This window comes from Narcine bancroftii, chromosome 2 (genome assembly GCF_036971445.1).
Source record: "Narcine bancroftii isolate sNarBan1 chromosome 2, sNarBan1.hap1, whole genome shotgun sequence".
NCBI classification, from domain to species: domain Eukaryota; kingdom Metazoa; phylum Chordata; class Chondrichthyes; order Torpediniformes; family Narcinidae; genus Narcine; species Narcine bancroftii.
Window position 1 is genome coordinate 224989426 of NC_091470.1, and position 18618 is coordinate 225008043.

At 41.6% G+C, this 18618-nt stretch overlaps 1 protein-coding gene across 5 annotated transcripts in view; it reads left to right on the plus strand.

Annotated features, from left to right (window-relative positions):
• The window catches only part of rttn (rotatin), a 397420-nt gene that overhangs the window by 150328 nt on the left and 228474 nt on the right, over nt 1-18618 (plus strand). For all 5 annotated transcript variants that reach the window (XR_011352026.1, XR_011352027.1, XM_069920391.1 and 2 more), the window contains exons 29-31: nt 1047-1175; nt 2108-2218; nt 5095-5253. Coding sequence is in view for 3 of the 5 variants with exons in the window: in XM_069920391.1 (XP_069776492.1) it covers nt 1047-1175; nt 2108-2218; nt 5095-5253 (399 nt within the window). In the remaining 2 variants the exon portion in view is untranslated. The remainder of the gene's footprint in view (nt 1-1046; nt 1176-2107; nt 2219-5094; nt 5254-18618) is intronic.

Sequence of the window (18618 nt, forward strand, 5' to 3'; positions counted from 1 at the left end):
AGTGGAGGAAAGTGTAGGGGAGATGTTAGTAAGTTTTTTTTTAAACAGAGATTAGTGGGTGCCTAGGATGCATTGCAAGGTGAGGTGATGGAGGCAGGTACAATAGGGACATTTAAAATTAGATAGGCACTTGGGTGCAAGAAAAATAGGGTGAAAGTTGCGAGGTAGGGAAGGATTAAATTGTTCTGGAGTAGGTTTACATAGGTCGGCACAACAAAGAGCCTACATTGTGTGGTAATGTTCCATGTTCTGGAACTTGGGGACATAGCTTGAAAGTGATTGGCTAGAGAATCAGAAGTATCATGAGGGGAAAAAATGTTCTCATTCTGAAAGCAAGTGATTGGGTCTGAAATATACTGCCAGTGGTGGAGGTGAATTCAATGGCGGCATTCAAAAGGGAGCTGGATAAATATCTGAATGGGACAATTATCAAGGTAATCGGGGGAAGGTGATCAAGTGGGATTGGCTGGATTGCTCTTGCCTGAAATTAGTCTGGTCTCTCGGCACAAATATCTGCCTTATCTGACTACAAGATGTAGTTTTAAATGGTACTTTAAAAAAAAAATACCATTCAGATTTTCAAATTTCATATTTATTGTCAGAGTAATTACAACCCTGGGATTCCTTTTCCTGTGGGCGAGGCATAATTACCACTTAATGGTGGTGCAATACATAGCTGAGAAAAATTCAGTCTTTCATTTTGTTTATTAACTTACTGATCTCTACACCCTCACTCCTTTATCACTTTTTACATGATGATAGATTAATGAATTCAATCGAAGCAGGCTGTAACATGGAGATTGTTTTTTTAAAACTACATTTTGAGGTTAGAAGTAACTAAAATCATTGTGTGGAATTGTAAAACTGAATATAAAATGTTAAAAATGCACCTTTGATGCTTGGCAAATTAGAAATATTCAGAAGGTGAAGAAATGTCTCTGCATTCTCATGAGTGGTCACGATTTCAACATCAGTCATTTTCCTCAGATGTGATCAGTCCATTTCATTTCAATGTTGATTTCTGGCTTTGCCATTTCATTAATCAGGTCATTTCATCCTTTTATGTGGAATGGGGAGGAAATGCAGTGTCTTTCATGGGTAAAGGAGTCACAAAGAACACAGTTATCTGCTTGCTCCAGCTGTCCTGTGAGATGAAAGCACAGGCCAAAGATAAGGTAGGAACATCAATAGGATCTTTGCATGTTTGATAAGCACTAGGTCTCATTTTTTTTAATTTTTGAGAAAGCAGCCATTTTCTGTCTTTTCATCGAATATCTGGTTCACTGATCCTGATACAGCTGAATTTAGAGGAAACATGTACGCAGAAGCAATCATTTTGAGTTTGGGATCCATGTTTTATTAAATCACACACAGGAAGCTCCTTCCAACATACATTTAGATTGTATAGTGAGCGTAATAGAAATTATCTCACAATTGACAGGATTATTGTTTAGAATGCAGAAGTGGGATTGTCAGCATTGCAGTGCCTTCCTTTGATGCACTTACCTCTGCCTTCATGCTCGTGGAAGTTTGGGTGCATGCAAGCAAATTTCATTGCACAATCTGCTCTCTGCAAGGCTGTGTTGATGTTCCCAATTTTCACTCCCCATTTGAACACGTTGTGTCTGCTGTGCAATTGAAGTTCGAAGCCAAAATAGAAGGAAGTAGGGTATGTGGCATTTGATTTTATTTGGTCATTGATTAAAGCATAGAATTGTGATCAATAATACAAAAGAGCAACAAGGAATTGTGCAGCTGAAGCTTCACAGGCTAAAGCCATTAATTATCTAAATGTAAAATAACATTTTAAACTGTTGAGTTTGAGGGATCAAAATGAGCTCATTTGGAAAAAAAATAATTAAACCACAACAGTTAACTTAGCTGCAGAGGTTAGAAAACAGACAAATATTTGAAGTACATGAAGGCGCTTAAATACTGTGATAATCCTGACTTTGTGAAGTTGGCACATTCTCTCCACGATGGTTACAAACATTGTAATCATTTGTTAATCGTCAATATCTTTGGAAAAGATATGCCTTTAATATGGAATCTACATGGGTTTAATTTTAATAATACTGCACTTTAATCTTTTTTATTATTGTTTTAGAATTGGATATCCATGTGGTCTTTGGTCTCTGGGTGTCATAATGAAGATCATGTGCCATCACAATTGGATCTGACCTGGCTTATTCCTTTGTGGGTTGACCGAGACCCTGAGGTGGGCAAGTTTTCTTGTACATGTCTTATCAGTTTCCCTTAATATCTCATTAACTTTAATCAAATCATCCCTGAACTATCTACATTTTACAGAATGTTGTTCTATTTTCTTTCATCTCTCCTTGTGATTTAATCCTTGAAGTCCATGTATAACTCTTTCTTGTGAAATCAATTCTGCAGTCCTTTCGAGATCAACCTAATCTTCCTAAGGTAGGATATCAAGAGCTACTATGGCCTCACGTACTGTCAAACCAAGACTACCCTTAAATTGGAGGACCAACACCAAATTTTCCATCTGCACACTTTTCAACTGGATGGCATTAACATCGACCTCTGGTTTCTGCTGGCCTTATCCCCATTCTCCCTCTCTTCCCCATCCCTATGTCTTCTTTCCTCGAGCTCATCATCCCCTTCCCTCTTCAATTACAGAGCCGTTCCCCCCACCCTTTGTTTACTGGTATGTCCTCCCTCCCTTAACCACCTATTACCTCCTGCCTGCGGGGCTGTGCTCTTCCCCTTGCCTCTCCCCAACTATTTTCTTCGGGCGCCTGCCTAGATTTTGCTCATAGCTTGATCAATTTTTATCTTTGCTGCATAAATTATACTGTTTGACCTGCTGAGTTTTTCCAGCACCAGGTTTTTACAATCCAGGGCTGCTTGCAGCTTTGCAAGGTGTGATCTAACAAAGGCTTTGTATTAGCATAACTTTTCCTCTGGAAAGAAAGGCAGTGTTTTTTTGATCATGCTTACAGCCTTTTAATGGGCAAGAATACATGATCCTTGGAATTTCTATGGAAATTCACTGCTTGTAGTTTTTCATTTTGTCGAAAGGACCATGTTCTTTTTTTCAAATTCAGTATAATAACCTCAATTTTTCCAAGAAGGCAAAGTTAGTCCATTCACACAATCTATTAAGATCTCCTTTTCAATTGAGTTAATATATTTTTACTGCTCACCATCTTTCTTTTGAGCCTTCAGAAAATGCTAAAATTCGTTTCTATCCCATCACTTGTCCTTTTTTAAATATCTACAGTCCCAGTGTCTGCCTGTCCCGCATCGGACTTGTCAGCCACAAACGAGCCTGCAGCTGACGTGGACTTTTTACCCCCTCCATAAATCTTCGTCTGCGAAGCCAAGCCAAAGAAAGAAGGAAGAAGAAGAAGAAGACAGTCCCAGTGCAGATCCTTTTGAGATGATCCAACACTTAGTATTTCTTTTTATTTTCTTTTTTTTCTTGTATTTTCTTTTTCAGCTTCTGACTGCTCAACCACCTTCTATTGCAGGCTAAACATTCATCTTCCAGTGTATAAAGCAGATTGTATGTCATTTACTACCACAATGTAACCAAGACAATTTATAAATCACATTGTAAAGCTTGTTTCTCTTGTACTTGCAAAGAAATGGCCATATTTAGTATTTTCTGCCTGAAGAATATCTCCTTACCATGTTGTTGTCCTGAAATACAATATTCTATTAGTTGGATACATATTTACTGCTCTGTCAGAAATTTGTGGGTCAGAGACCTGATTACAAAATTCTAGGTTGGGCCCTCCAGTGGAGTATTGAGGAATGCTTTATAAAATACTCTGTGCTCTCATGAAATGACAGAGATCCCAACTAAACTATTTTCAAGAAGTAGAAGAATCATAATTGATATTTTCACTGAAAAATTGTTATCTGATCATGATTATATTCTTAATCTGGTCCTCGTCTTCTGCAAAAATTGATAACCGTGCTTTCAGTTATTGCATTTTACCTAGTGGATAGTTTAATTGTCTTATTTTGTTTGATAGAACCATTGAATCCTACAGCAGAGAAGCTCCCCAATCAACCCTTCTGCTCTGTGACAAACTATTATTCTGCCTTGTCACAATGACCTGCACCCACACCATAGCTTTCTGTACCCCTCCCATCCATGTACCTATCTAAAATTTCCTTAAATGTCAATATGAAGCCTGCATTCACCCTCTTCAGTGCTGCTCATCCTACACTCTCACCACTCTGCTTGAAGTACCCCCAATGTTTCCTTTAAATATTTTCCTTTTCACCCTTAGCCAATGTCCTCCAGTCTTGACTCACCTAAAATCAGTAGAAAATAACTTGCATTTACCCCTCCTAATTTTGTATACCTCTATCGAATCTCTTCTCATTTTTTTGTCCTAACCCATTCAGCAAGTCCCAACAACACCCTTGTAAATCATCTCTGGTCTCTTTCATTCTTACTCAATTAGGTGACTAAAATTGCATGCAATACTCAAAAATTGGCCTTATGAATGTAGAAAAATCAGTAGAAAATAACTTGCATTTGCCCCTCCTAATTTTGTATACTTCTATCGAATCTCTCCTCATTTTTTTGTCCTAACCCATTCAGCAAGTCCCAACAACACCCTTGTAAATCTTCTCTGGACTCTTTCATTCTTACTCAATATCTTTCCTGCAGTTAGGTGACTAAAATTGCACGCAATACTCAAAAATTGGCCTTACGGATGTCTTTCTTGTACAACTTCACCATGACATCCAAACTCCTATACTCAATATTTTGATTTATGAAAGCCAATGTGTCAAAAGCTCTCTTTATGATCCTACCTACCTGGGAATTATGCCTCTATTCCCAGATCCCTCTGATCTATTGCACTCCTCAGTGCCTTTCTGAAGTCATAAAGAGTAATCCATAATGCAAAATTGTTTTCTCTATACTGTACTACATGCATAACGTAACCTGCATTCTGACTGTGCACACTTTTATGATGTCTTTCTTCAAGCCATTTCTTTGAAATGTAAGGTACATGTGGTATGTCAGTGATTAGACAAAATATCATGGCAAAAATTTTGATCAGTGCCTGCTGCATTTAGTAGTTTCCATTTATGTTTTACTAGGTTCGTTTTGGCAGTTTGGGCATTGGATCAGCATTAACACTGGTAGAAAGTGGCTGTGTGGCATTGGCAGCCAGCTGTCAAAACATTTCTGGAGGATTATGGGGCACGGTGCTAAATATCTTTCTGGACCAATCTGAATGCAGTATGGTTCGTAAGGAGGTAGGCACTTTGCATAACACAATGGTAGATATTAGTATATCTCAATTTACAAATGTTTGCTTAGTTTGTGCTTTATTATCTGGCTCTTACCCAACGGTTTTAGCTCTACACAGCAACAAAGTATGTCGGTAGTGAAACACGAACGTATGCAGCCGCTGTTATTGTAGTAAAACACACACACACAGAAATGCTGGAGTAACTCAGCCAGTCTTCAGCATCCAGAGGAGGTAAAAATATACTACAGATGTTTCAAGTCTCAGCCCTTCAAGGTATAAGCAAAGAACAGGAAGACATCAGACTAAAGACTGAAGAATGAGGTAAAAACACCGAAATGCTGGAGGAACTCAGCTCGTCTATTCAGCTTCTATAGGAGACAAAGATCTCTAGCTGTCGTTTCAGTCCTGAGCCTTTCTTCAAGGAAAAATCAGAAAAGGCAGAAGCAGGTTACAGGCCCTTTCATGCCAGGCCTCCACTTGGAGGCCAGCTATAAGCGCAGAGGGAAAACATAAACTTACCTTTCATGGAGCAGCCCTAAGAGGCTGCTCCTGTGTCGCATTCATATTGAGCGGCACCTCGTAGCACCCTCTGGAGCCAGTGGAGGCAGGGCGACTGATGCCTTAGCGCCGCCCGCCGAGTTAACGTCATTCAAACGTGCCGACGTGGAAAGAGCCCGTTAGCAGATCATGGCGGTCATTATTTCCTCACCTCTTTTCCAAAATGGGAAAGTACGTGCAATGCTTCCCTGCCGTGCACACTTGGTGTTTTAAAAATCCCACTCCTGCATCTCAGGCTGACGACATCACTCCTAATCAGCCACTTGCAAGGCAGTGGAGCTCTCCTGATTACCCTTCTCTGAGAGGGATCGCAGTTGGGGCCTTGGAGCCAGCTTTGGCACATTCAAGGAGGTAAGTCTCCCCGACGCAAAGGTGGAGGACGTCCGCATTTACAGTCGGGCTTTTTCACTGCATGAGAGGGCCTTATATCAGAAAGCCTCAGAATTCAAACAATGGGGGAGGAATTCAGACCAACCAAAGGTGTTAATTGGATGTGATAAGGGACTAGGTAGAATTTATCATGTCTGTGTGAAAGGTGACAGGGATAGGAGAGAGGATGGGGGGGAGGGTGTTTAACAAAAGCCAGAAGAATAGATATTAATGCCATCTGGTAGGAGGGTGCCCAGTTGGAAGATGGTGTTGTTCCTCCAACTTGCGAGTGATCTCAGTCTGCCAGTACACGAGACCAAGGACAGACATGTTGGCAAGGGAATGGGATGGAGAATTGAAACGGGTGGCCACTGGGAGATCCACGATATTGCGGCAGACAGCCGAGATGCTCAAAAAAGCGATCTCCCAGTCTGCATCCAGTCTCTCTGATGTAGAGGAGACCACAGCGGGAGGACTGGATGCAGTGGATGACTCCTGTGGATTCGCAAGTGAATTGTTGCTTCACTTGGAAGGACTGTTTGGGGCCCCAGATGGTGCTGAGGGGGGTGGGTGTGGGTGCAAGTGAAGCATCTCCTAAGGTCACAGGAGACAATTGGTGGGGAGGAAGGAGTGGACAGGGGAGTCACGGAGGGACCAGTCCCTGCAGAAGGTGGAGAGGGGAGGAGAAAGGAATATATGTCTAGTGGTGAGATTACTTAGTAGGTGGCAGAAATGGCGGAGAACAATGTGTTGGATGTGGAGGCTGCTGGGGACGGAGGAGGCCAGGGCATATGTGTGGTATATAGAGGATATGCAGGTGAGTGCCAAGCTGATGGTGGTAGAGGGAAAGCCATGTTGTTTGATGACCTGGCATGGAAGTTCTCATCCTTGGTGCAGGTGCAACGGAGAGGGAGGAATTAAGAGAATTAAATAGAACCCTTATAGGGGACAGGGTGGGAAGAGGGGTAGTCGAGGTAGCTGTGGGAGTTGGTGGGTTTGTAGAAGCTGTCTGTCAAGAATTTGTCTCCTGAGATGGAGACAGAGTGATCGAGGAAAGGGAGAGGGTTGCTAGAGATGAATTTGAGGTTGGGGTGGAAGTTGGCAGCAAAGTGGATGTTCTTTTGGATATTATGAGAGGAGAGGCGAGGATCTTGGCTCTGTGAAAGGAGACTATCCAATTAATACAGACCCCTGTCCCTGCCATTCTTCAGTCTTTATCAGAACCATGCAACATTACAGCAGAGAAACAGGCCCTTCAGCCCTTCTAGTCTGTTCCAAACTATTTTTATGCCAAGTCCCACTGACCTGCACTCAGTCCATAGCCATCCATACTCCTCCCCTCCAAGTTCAAATTCTGTTTAAATGTTAAAATTGAGCCCGCATTTACCACTTCAGCTGGCAGCTTGTTCCACACTCCCACTACTCTCTGTGAAGAAGTTCCTCTTAAAGTTCCCTCTAAATGTTTCCCCTTTCACCCTTAATCCATGTCCTCTGGTTTGCATATCACTTGCCTCAGTGGAAAAAGCTTACCTACATTTACTTTGTCTATACCCCTCACAATTGTAAATACCTTTATCAAATCTCATCTCATTCTTCTGCACTCCAAGGAAAAAGGTCCTAACCTGTTTAACCTTTCCCTGTGACTCAGTTCCTGAAGTCCCAACAACATCCTGGTAACATGCTAGTGAGGTTAGAAATAGGAAGATAATGCAGCTTAACTCGAGGCTAAGACAGAGCGGTGTGGGGGGGGGAGGGGGGCCTGGTTTCTGGATCTTTGGGCTCTCTTCCAGGGGAGGGGGAGGGGTACTAATATCCTTGCGGGAGGGTTTGCTGGTGGTTCTCCCGTGGGTTTAAACTCAATTTGCAGGAGGATCGGAACCAGAGTGCCAGAGCAGATGGAGGAGTGAAGGAGGGAAAATATGATGTGAAAATTGCAATGGGTTGTATGTTGTGGAAATGTTCTCAGGTGTATCTATTTCAATGCAAGGCAGACGAACTTAAGACTGTTGATTGGCACTGGGAATTATGACACTGTTGCCATTAGTGAAACTTGGCTGCAGGAGGGGACAGGACTGGCAGCTCAGAGTTCCAGGTTATTTCAAGTGTGGTGGTGGTGGGGGGGAAGGGAGAATACAAGGGAGAGGAGTGGTAATGCTTGTCAGGGAAAATGTCACAGCTGTTCTCAGGCAGGACAGACCAAAGGGCTCGTCTCCTGAGGCTGTATGGGTGGAGTTGAAAAACGGGGAAGGTATGACCACACTCATGGGGTGTATTATAGACCACCCAAATATCAACGAGAATCAGAGGAGTAAATCTGTAGAGAGATAGCAGACAGCTCCAGGAAACATTAAGTTGTGATAGTAGGAGGTTTTAATTTCCACATATTGACTGGGACTCCCATACTGTAAAAGGTCTGGATGGCTTGGAGTTTGTTAAATGTGTTCAGTAAAGCTTTCAAAATCAACATATAGAGATACCAACTAGAGAGTGTGCAATATTGGATCTCCTATTAGGGAACTAGGCAGTACAGGTGACAGAAGTATGTGTAGAGGAACATTTTGGGTTTAGTAAACATAATGCCAATAGTTTCAAGTTAATTATGGAGAAGGATCAGTCTGGGCCTTGGGTTGTGATTCTACAATGGAGGAAATGAGAAAGAATCTAGAATGTGTGGATTGGGATAAATTGTTTTCAGGGAAGGATGTGCAGAGTAAGTGGAGGACTTTCAAAGGTGAAATTTTGAGAGTACTGAGTGTGTTTTCCTGTCAGGATTAAAAGCAAGGTTAGCCAGGATAGGGAACTTTTGTTTATGAGGAATATTGAGGATATGGTTCATAAGAAGAGAGAGGTGTATATCAAGTATAGGCAACATGGAGCAAATGAGGTACTTGAGGAGTATAGAAAAATGCAAGAAAAACTTCAAGAAATCAGGAGTGCTAAAAGAAAACATGAGTTTGCTTTGGCAGACAATGTGAACAAAAATCCTAAAGGTTTCTAAAGTAGGTATATGAAGAGTAAAAGGATAGTAAGGGACAAAATTGGTCCCCTTGAAGATGGGAGTGGTTGGCTATGTATGGAACCAAAAGAGATGAGGAAGATCTTAAATGTTTTTTTATAATCAGTGTTTACTCAGTAAACAAACTCAGAATCGTGGGAAGTAAGGAAAATTAGCAGTGAGATCATGGAATTTGTACAGATTAAAGAGGAGGATGTGCTTGCTGTCTTAAAGCATACAAGAGTGGACAAATTCCCAGGGCTGACGAGATATTCCTTCGGATCTTGACGGAGGCTAGTGTACAAATTGCAGGGATTCTGGCAGAAATATTTAAAATGTCCTTAGTCATGGTTATGTTGCCAGAGGATAGCTCACGCTGTTCTGTTGTTTAAAAAGGTTCCAAGAGTAACCCTGGGAATTATAGGCTAGTGAGTCTGATGACAGTGGTAGGTAAATTATTGGAAGGAGTTCCAAAAAATCTGATATACAATTATTTGTATAGTCAAAAACTGATTTAGGGATAATCAATATGGCTTTGTGCCTAGTAAGTCGTGTTTAACCAATCTTATAGTTTTTTGAAGAGGTCACCAGGAAAGTTGACAAGGGAAAGGCTGTGGATGTTGTCTACATGGACTTTAGTAAGGCCTTTGACAAGGTCCCACATGGGACATTAGTCAGGAAGGTTTAGGCACAAGGTATTCATGGTGAACTGAATTTGACAATGGATTGATGGGAAAATAGAGAATAGTGGTAGATAATTGCTTCTCAGGCTGGAGGCCTGGGACGAGTGGTATGCCTCAGGGATCAATCCCAAGACCTTTGTTGTTTGCCATCTATATCAATAATCTGGATGTTAATGTGGTAAATTAGATCAGCCAGTTTGCAGGCTGGTGATTGGTGACAAAGAAGGTTTTCAAAGCTTGCAGTGCCCTACCATTTACCACGTACGTCTTTTCTTGGTTTGTCCTTCCAAAATGCAACACCTCACACTTGTCTGTATTAAATTCCATCTGCTATTTTCCAGCTGGTCCAGATCCCTCTGGAAGCTTTGAAAACTTTCCTCGCTGTTCACAATGCATCCAATCTTCGTGTCATCTACAAATTTGCTGATCCAATTTACTACATCGTTATCCAGATAATTGATAGAGATGACAAGCACAATGGTCCCAGCACCAATAGATGCACGCAATGAGTCAGAGGCCTCCAGTCAGAGAAGCAATCATCCATCTCCACTCTCCGACTTCTCGTGCATAGCCAATGTCAAATCCAGTTTATAGCCACACCATGAATACCTTGCGCCTGAACCTTCCTGACTGACCTCCCATGTGGCACCTTGTCAAAGGCCTTACTAATGTCCAGGGAGACAACATCCACAGCCTTTCCTTCATCAATTTTCCTGGTAACCTCAAAAAACATATCAGATTGGTTAAATGCAAACAACCACACACAAAGCCATGTTCATTATCCTTAATCAGTCCATGGCTATCCAAATACTTGTCCATCCAATCTCAGAACACCCTCCAACATATTCTGATGCCTTCCTTTTTATTTGCTTATACCTTGAATATGGGTTCAGGCTCGAAATGTCAATAATACATCTTTGCCTCCTATGGACGGTGCGAGACCGGGTGAGTCCCTCTAGCAGCTCTGTGTGTTTTTAAAAGTATGTTCATAAACTATTATCTATAACCATGTTCATAATTTGATCCTGATGGGACATCACAGGACAAATAATTATTGTAATTGTGATGCAATGCTTCAGAATCTGGAGGGTGATCATAATTTTTTGGCTCTTCTGAAAGGACATTACCTTTCAACTGGACCAGACCTAAATTCTCTGACTGCAACTAACAAGCAGAATGATTGCTTAGTAAGTTTATTGCAGAGGTATTTCTCAAATTACAGATATTTTATTTGCAAATCTTCACTGTAATGCCATTTAGAGTATGTGCCTCAGTTCACAAATAAATTTTCAGCCATTTTATACCTTTTTTGTTTCAATCCCCCAACCCTTAACAACTCTGTTCAAAGTTTAGGGGCCCTCTTCCCTGTCAAGCAATCAAATTTTGGTATTTTCTGTACTTCTGACTACACTGGAAAAAAAAATACAAAAAATGTTTGTTATGCGAGGTGAAAAGAAAATAAGGCTTTTACCTAAATGTGCTGTGGCTCCCACAGGAAGGGAGGTGGGTGTAGGGCTGCTATTGAGAACGGCCGCTCTAAATAATAGTTCTCCCCTCTCCAACCTGTTGATACTGCATCGTTGGGACTTTAAAGTTCAGTATGGCAATACCCATTTCCTGCAAGTTCATCACATTTCTCTTCAGGTCTCTGAATCAGAAATGGGGTTTATTGGAAAAAGAAAGAATGTTTCATGAAAATTCCAAGTCTTCTCTCTGAGTAATCAGATTTGAGATCTCTGAAATTGTCTCAAAACATAATACTAAATCACCTAATGAATGTATTCAGTCCTCTGCTGGGTAACCAGAATGAAAACCAATGAAATGACCTTAAAACATGATACTAGTCATTTAATGGTTCAGTTGGTGCATTTTAGTTGCAAATGAAAGTTTGTTTTAAGCAGTGGCTCTTTTTGTACAGTACGGAGCAGCATTGCCCACTTTCTACCTCCCTAGTTCATGGGGCATTGTTAATTTCCCAGTATACCTTTATTTTCAACAGTCAAACACTGCTGTTAATTTTAGTTTTCTGAGTTAAGAATGTTTTATTTAAAAAACAATGCTTTTATCAAAGGAGTTGGCCTGATAACAGTGGTGTTCACCCTGCAGGAGATACTGACTATAGAGTCTCCAAATGGTAAAAAAAAACCCAGGGTCAGGCTTGAGTTCACATCTAGTGGAATACATCAGAGTTATTGGCAACCACCAATCCAAAATAACTCCAAGAGTTATTGGCAAAGACTGTGTTCTCCAACCACCGCTCCAAAATTTCATTTATAGCGTTGAATCATTTCTTGGCACTTATTTCTGATAATTCATTATCCAAAGCTCAGTGGCGTGATTTGGTAAGCAGATGAAATTCCTGATTGGATACAGACTGGAAAGTGTGTTCACTAAAGACCTCGAGAGAGAGGGGGAGAGAGATTGAGATTGAGAGAGAGAGAGAAAGAGGTGATGAAATGCTTTAATCACCTCTCATGTCCTGATTATTTGACTGAAAATACATGATATGTTATTTTCATTTGCCAATATAAGTATCATTCAGGTTTATCTAATCTTCCGAGGTTCACTGGTAAGATGTAATTTAGTGTTTTGAACCTGGAATCATTTAAATCTTGAGAGACTTCCTTGAGTCCCATCAAAATTCTTCACTTGGTTTGAAACAAGTTTTTATGCTTATTATTCTATGTGTTGAGATATGAGTCCCTTCTTTCTATGCAGTTCCTCAGATATCTGAAGTGAAATGTTCCATTGTCCTTTAGTCATTGATTGTATCAAAATCTTGGCTTAAAATGTAAGGAGTTGGAACGTTCTCCCTGTGTCTGCATGGGTTTCCTCCCAGTGTTCAAAATGTATTGGGGGTTGTAGATGAATGTACCAGGGGTTATGCTGTACTCCCACATCACCTTATGATCCTGTCTGTATCTGAGGATGGCATGCATGCTGTCTTCAGGAGAGTGAATCAGAGGAAACCATCCGGCCCAGACGCAGTACCTGGCTAAGTATTAAAAATCTATGCTGACCAATTTACCAGTGTATTCACGGATATCTTCAATACCTCACTCCAGCAGGGTGTGATATCTACCTGTTACAAACAGGTGTCAATCATACCGGAATTCCAAGAAGAATAGTAACCTGCCTTAATGACTATGACTATCAATAATGGTGAAGTGTTTTGAAAGGCTCGTTTTGAAGCATATTAGCTCCTGTCTGAGCAGTGACATGGATGCATTCCAGTTCGCCTATTGTAGCAACAGGTCTACGACAGATGCTATCTCACTGGTTATACACAAAGCCTTGGTACACCTGGACAGTAAAGATGCATTTATCGGGATGCTCTTTCTCAACTGCGGTTCAGCATTTAACACCATCATCCTCTCAAAACTGATCAGCAAACTCCAAGACCTGGGATTCAACACCCCACTGTGTAATTGGATCCTGGATTTCCTCACCTCCAGACCACAATCAGTGAGGTTGGTAAGAACATCTCCTCCACAATCTCCATCAGTACTGGGGAACCAGAGCTGCATTCTTGGCCCCTTGCTCTACTGTCTTTACATCCATGACTGTGTGGCTCAGTTCGACAATAGACTAGCTGCAAATTTGCCAACGATACCACGGTAGAAACACATAAATGCTGGAGAAACTCAGCAGGTCAAACTGTGCCTTTATGTAGTAAAGGTGAAGATACATCACCAACATTTTCGGCTTGAGCCCTTCATCAAGGTGTGTGGGAATGAGAGATGTCCGAACAAAAGGGGGAAGGGGAGAGGGGAGTGGTGAGGGTGGGAGATGATAGGTTGGGGGGGGGGGAACACCGCAGGAGGGGGCGGGAGGAGTCTAGGCTAGGTGGAGAGAGAAAGGAAGTAGGAACTGGAATGACTAGTTAAAGTGGGGGAGGGGGGTGAAGGCAAGCTGATAAGAGGAATACAGTGAACTCAGTGTTCATGCCCTGGGGTTGGAGCATGCCCAGATAAAAAATGAGGTGTTGTCCTCCATTCTGCAGGTGGTTAGGGTGGGGTAAAGTGAAAGGCCATGGACAGGCATGTGAGCTTGAGAGTGTGACTCAGAATTGAAATGGTTGTCTACGTGGAAGTCGCTTTTGTTGCGCATGGAGAGGAGGTGCTGGGCGAAGCGATCTCCTAATCTGCGACCGGTCTCTCCGATGTAGAGACAGCCACAGAGAGTGCACTGGATGCAGTAAATGAGTTCTTTGGAGGTACAGGTGAAGTGTTGCTTCACCTGAAAAGTCTGTTTGGGACCTCAGACCGTGGTGAGGGAGGAGGTGTGGGTAGTGAGTTGTATAAAAAAAGGCGATAAGTCAGCAAGCAGAAGGTGATTGAAAACTTGGCTGAATGGTACACCAACAGCCAAGTAAACCTTGCACTCAATGTCACCAAAACTAAGGAGCTGTTTGTTGACTTCAGGAAGGGACAATCCAGTGATGATTGGGGGATCAGAGGTGGAGAGGATAAGCAAATTTAAGTTCTTGGGAGTCACTATCTTGCAGGATTTTTCCTGGACCCAACACACTAATGGCAACATGAAGAATGTATGTCCCTGCCTCTTACTTCCTCAAGGGTTTGTGGAAATTTAGTATGACATCAGAAACCCTGGCAAATTTCTGCAGAGGGGTGGTGGAAAGTGTGCTAACCGGCTGCATCACATTCTGATGTGGAAACACCAATGCCCCTGAGCGGAAAGCCATCCGAAAGGTAGTGGGCATAGCCCAGGACATCACAGGCAAAACCCTCCCCACTATCGAGAACATCTTCAGGGAACGCTGCCATCAGAGAGCAGCAGCAATCATCAAGGATTCACACCACCTGGGACATGCTCTGTTCTAGCTGCTGCCATCAGGAAAGAAGTATGGGTACCCTGAGACTCGCCAGGTTCAGGAACAGCTGCTACCCTCCAAACTCAATCAGCGACTCATTTAAGGACTCTTATGCATTTTATTGATTGTTTTTAAATTCGTTCTTTATTTGATCACATATATACACTGTTTTTTTTTAATGCACTACCAATAAGTGGTAATTCTGCCAAGCCCACAGGAACGTGAATTTCAGGGTTGAATGTGATGTCATGCATGTACTCTGACAATAAACCTGAAATCTGAAATTCGGGCTCATGGGCTGAAATGGCCTGTTACCATGCTGTCTGACTGAATTTAAACAGAGTTATTGCTCACTTCTCATTCCAAGATAATTTGAGGACCAATGTATAAATAATGGTGGTGTGCAATATTCATCAATACCATCACTTCAGCAGACTGTCTCTGTACAAAGCACTCTGTTGATTCCTTTCCTTTGGATATTTGTAACATTCCTACTGACAATATCTATAACCATATAACAGTTTATGGCATGGAAACAGGTCGTCTCGACCCTACAAGTCCACACCGGTTCACTCAAACAACTCCCCCTAGCTCCCCCCCGCCTATTCTCTGCCCATAACCCTCTAACCCCCTCTTATCCATGTATATATCCAGCCTCCTCTTAAATGAAAGAATGATTTCCTCCGGAAGATTATTCCATTCAGCCACCATTCTGTGAGTGAAGAAGCATCTCTAATGTTTCTCCTAAAATTTTGCCCCTTTACTCTCAACTTCTGTCCTCTTGTTTCAACCTTCCCTGCTCTCAGGGGGAAGAGTCTACTTGCATCGAGTTTATCTATTCCCTTCATAATTTTAAACACCTCTATCAAATCCCCTCTCATTTGTCTACATTCCAAGGAATAAAGTCCTAACCTCTTCAATCTTTTTCTGTACTCTTGGTATTTTAAGCCAGGGAACTTCCTTGTAAATCTTCTCTGTACCCTTTCCACCTTATCTATATCTTTCCTATAATTTGAGACCAGAACTGAACACAATGCTCCAAACTTGGCCTCACCAATTCCTTAAACAATCGCAACATCACTTCCCTGCTCCTATACTCTATGCTATGATTTATGAAGGCCAACAAACCCAATGCCTTCTTAACTACTCTGTCAACATGAGAATCCACCTTCAAGGAACTCTGCACCATAACTCTAAGATTTTTTTGTACTTGTGCATTCCCCAACGTCCTCCCCTTTACTGCATATATTTTGATTATTTTTACCGAAATGAAGCACCTCACACTTCTCTACATTAAATTCCATCTGCCATCTTTCAGTCCAACTCTCCAAACAAACCAAAACACTCTGTAATCCCTGAAAACCTTCCTTGCTATCCACCACTCCCCCTATTTTCATATCGTCTGCTAATTTACTTACCCAGTTAACCATCCCATCATCCAAATCATTAATATAAATTATGAAGAACAGAGGACCTAGCACTGATCCTGAAGCACTCCGCTCGTCACAGGCTTCCATCCTGACATACAGTTGCCCACCGTGACCCTCTGCTGTCTCTTCTCCAGTCACCTCTGGACCCATCTTACTATTTCTCTATTAATCCCTAGTGACTGAACCTTCCTTATTAACCTTTCATGTGGAACCTTATCAAAATCTTTGCTAAAATACAGATAGACTACATCAATTTCCATATCTTCATCCACCTTTCTTGTCACTTCTTCGAAAAACTCATCAAGGTTTGTCAAACATGACTTCCCCTTCACAAATACATGCTGGGTGCTCCTGATCAATCCCTGCTTATCTAGATATTCATACACACCATCTCTAAGAATACCCTCCATAACTTTCCCTACCACTGAAGTCAAGCTTACAGGCCTATAATTACTTGGCTGACATCTTGTGCCTTTTTAAAAACAACGGAACTACATTAGCAACCTTCCAATCCCGCGGCACCACACCCTCTTCCAGTGATCGTTGAAAAATCACTGACAGTGCCTCTGCTATTTGCTCCCTGACATCGCTTAACGTCCTGGAGAAAATCCCATCAGGACCAGGAGACTTATCCACTTGTACTGACCCTAGAAGCTCCAAAACCCTCTCTTTACTAATCCCTATCTTTTCCATAACTAAGCCATTTACCTCTCTTATTTCACATAGTCCAATGTTCTTTTCCTTTGTGAACACAGATGAGAAAAAATTGTTTAATATCTCTCCCATCTGATACGGTTCCTCACACAGTTCACCGCTCGCATTTTCCAGCAGTCCTATTCTATCCTTAACCCTCCTTTTACTATTCACATATCTGTAAAAACCCTTTGAAGTGCACCGTAATACACACAATTTTACCAAATTTACATGGATTTGTACCAGGAACAATTGCACATCAATACTGTGGCTAAGAGAGAGGAGTCACGTGATGGAGTAGTGACCGGTAGGAGAATACCAGCCCTCTCCAGAAAAGAAGGAAAAAAGTGAAGAAAAAGCAAAGCCCCAGATACACAAAACACAACAAATAAAAAATAAAGGTGTGGAGAAAATGGCACCTAAGAAAGAAAATCCAAAAACAACGGGAAAAAAAGGAAATACGCCGGAAGAGAAAGGAGAAGGCCTTACCTACACGAAAAAGCAGGGACCCGCCATGGAAAGAGGAGCCCGCTCCCCGAGGTTAGTGGAGACCACACAGGGTCATGACCCACCGACCGCAGGACTGCAATAATGGCTCACTGAGCCAAACAGAGGTGCACAACTGCGCATGCACATGACAAGGGGAAGGAGAACACCGACAGCAGGGGCTCCCAGCTGGAAGATAAAGAATGCAATGGGAAAGGGAGGGGTGAGAAAGAAATAAGGAAGCAAGAGACACAACAGATAACCAGCCCAGAAGAAGAGGACCAACATCAAGAAACCATGAAAAAAAAACAACAAACTGAGACAAGAAAGTCAGAAGAGACACAGATACAAGGGAAGAGAAATAGAAGACACAAACCCAAGGGAGCAGACACAGCAGAAGAAGAAGAAGAAGAACACCAAGCTCTGCACAGAGGAATAGGAGGTAAAATGAATGGACAGTACATAGATTTTAAAAAAATTCAAGAACAAATCAAAGCATTAAAAGAATGGTTGACACTAGAATTTAGTGAAATGAAAAGAAAAATGAAAAGTCCAGAAGAAAAAGTGAGTAGAATAGAGCTGGTCATAACAGATGTAGGTAAAGGATTATAAAATGTGGAAGACTGGGTAATGGTGGTAGAAATGGAAGTGAACGACTTTAAAAGAACATTGGTAGAAAGTGACAAAAAAGTTAAAGAAACACTGGAGTTGTTAGCTCAGAAGATGAATGTAATGGAAAACTATAGTAGGCGAAACAATATAAAGATAGTGGGCCTTAAGGAAGATGAAGAAGGCAAAGATATGAAAGAATTTATAAAAGAATGGATCCCAAAAGTCCTGGGAATGCCAGAAATGCAGGAAGGAATGGAAATAGAAAGGGCACACAGAACATTAGCCCCGAAACCACAGTCACAACAAAAACCAAGATCCGTTTTAGTAAAATTTCTGAGATACACGACAAGAGAAAATATATTGGAAAAGGCAATGAATAAAATTAGAGAAGACAAAAAACCACTGGAGAACAAAGGTCAAATTTTTTTTTCTACCCAGACATAAGTTTTGAGCTCCGAAAGAAGAGGAAGGAGTTTAACACAGGAAAATCGATCCTATGGAAAAAAGGCTATAAATTTATGTTAAGATATCCAGTGGTGCTTAAAATAGTTATCCCGGGGGAGCAAAACAGACTGTTCTTGGATCCGAAAATTTGCAGAACACCTGCAAGATAGAAAGAGAGATGAAGAGATGTAACAAGAACAAAGAACAACGACAAACTACATGTAAAGATGTAAAAATAAGAACTAAAGGAGGGAAGAAAAAGGAA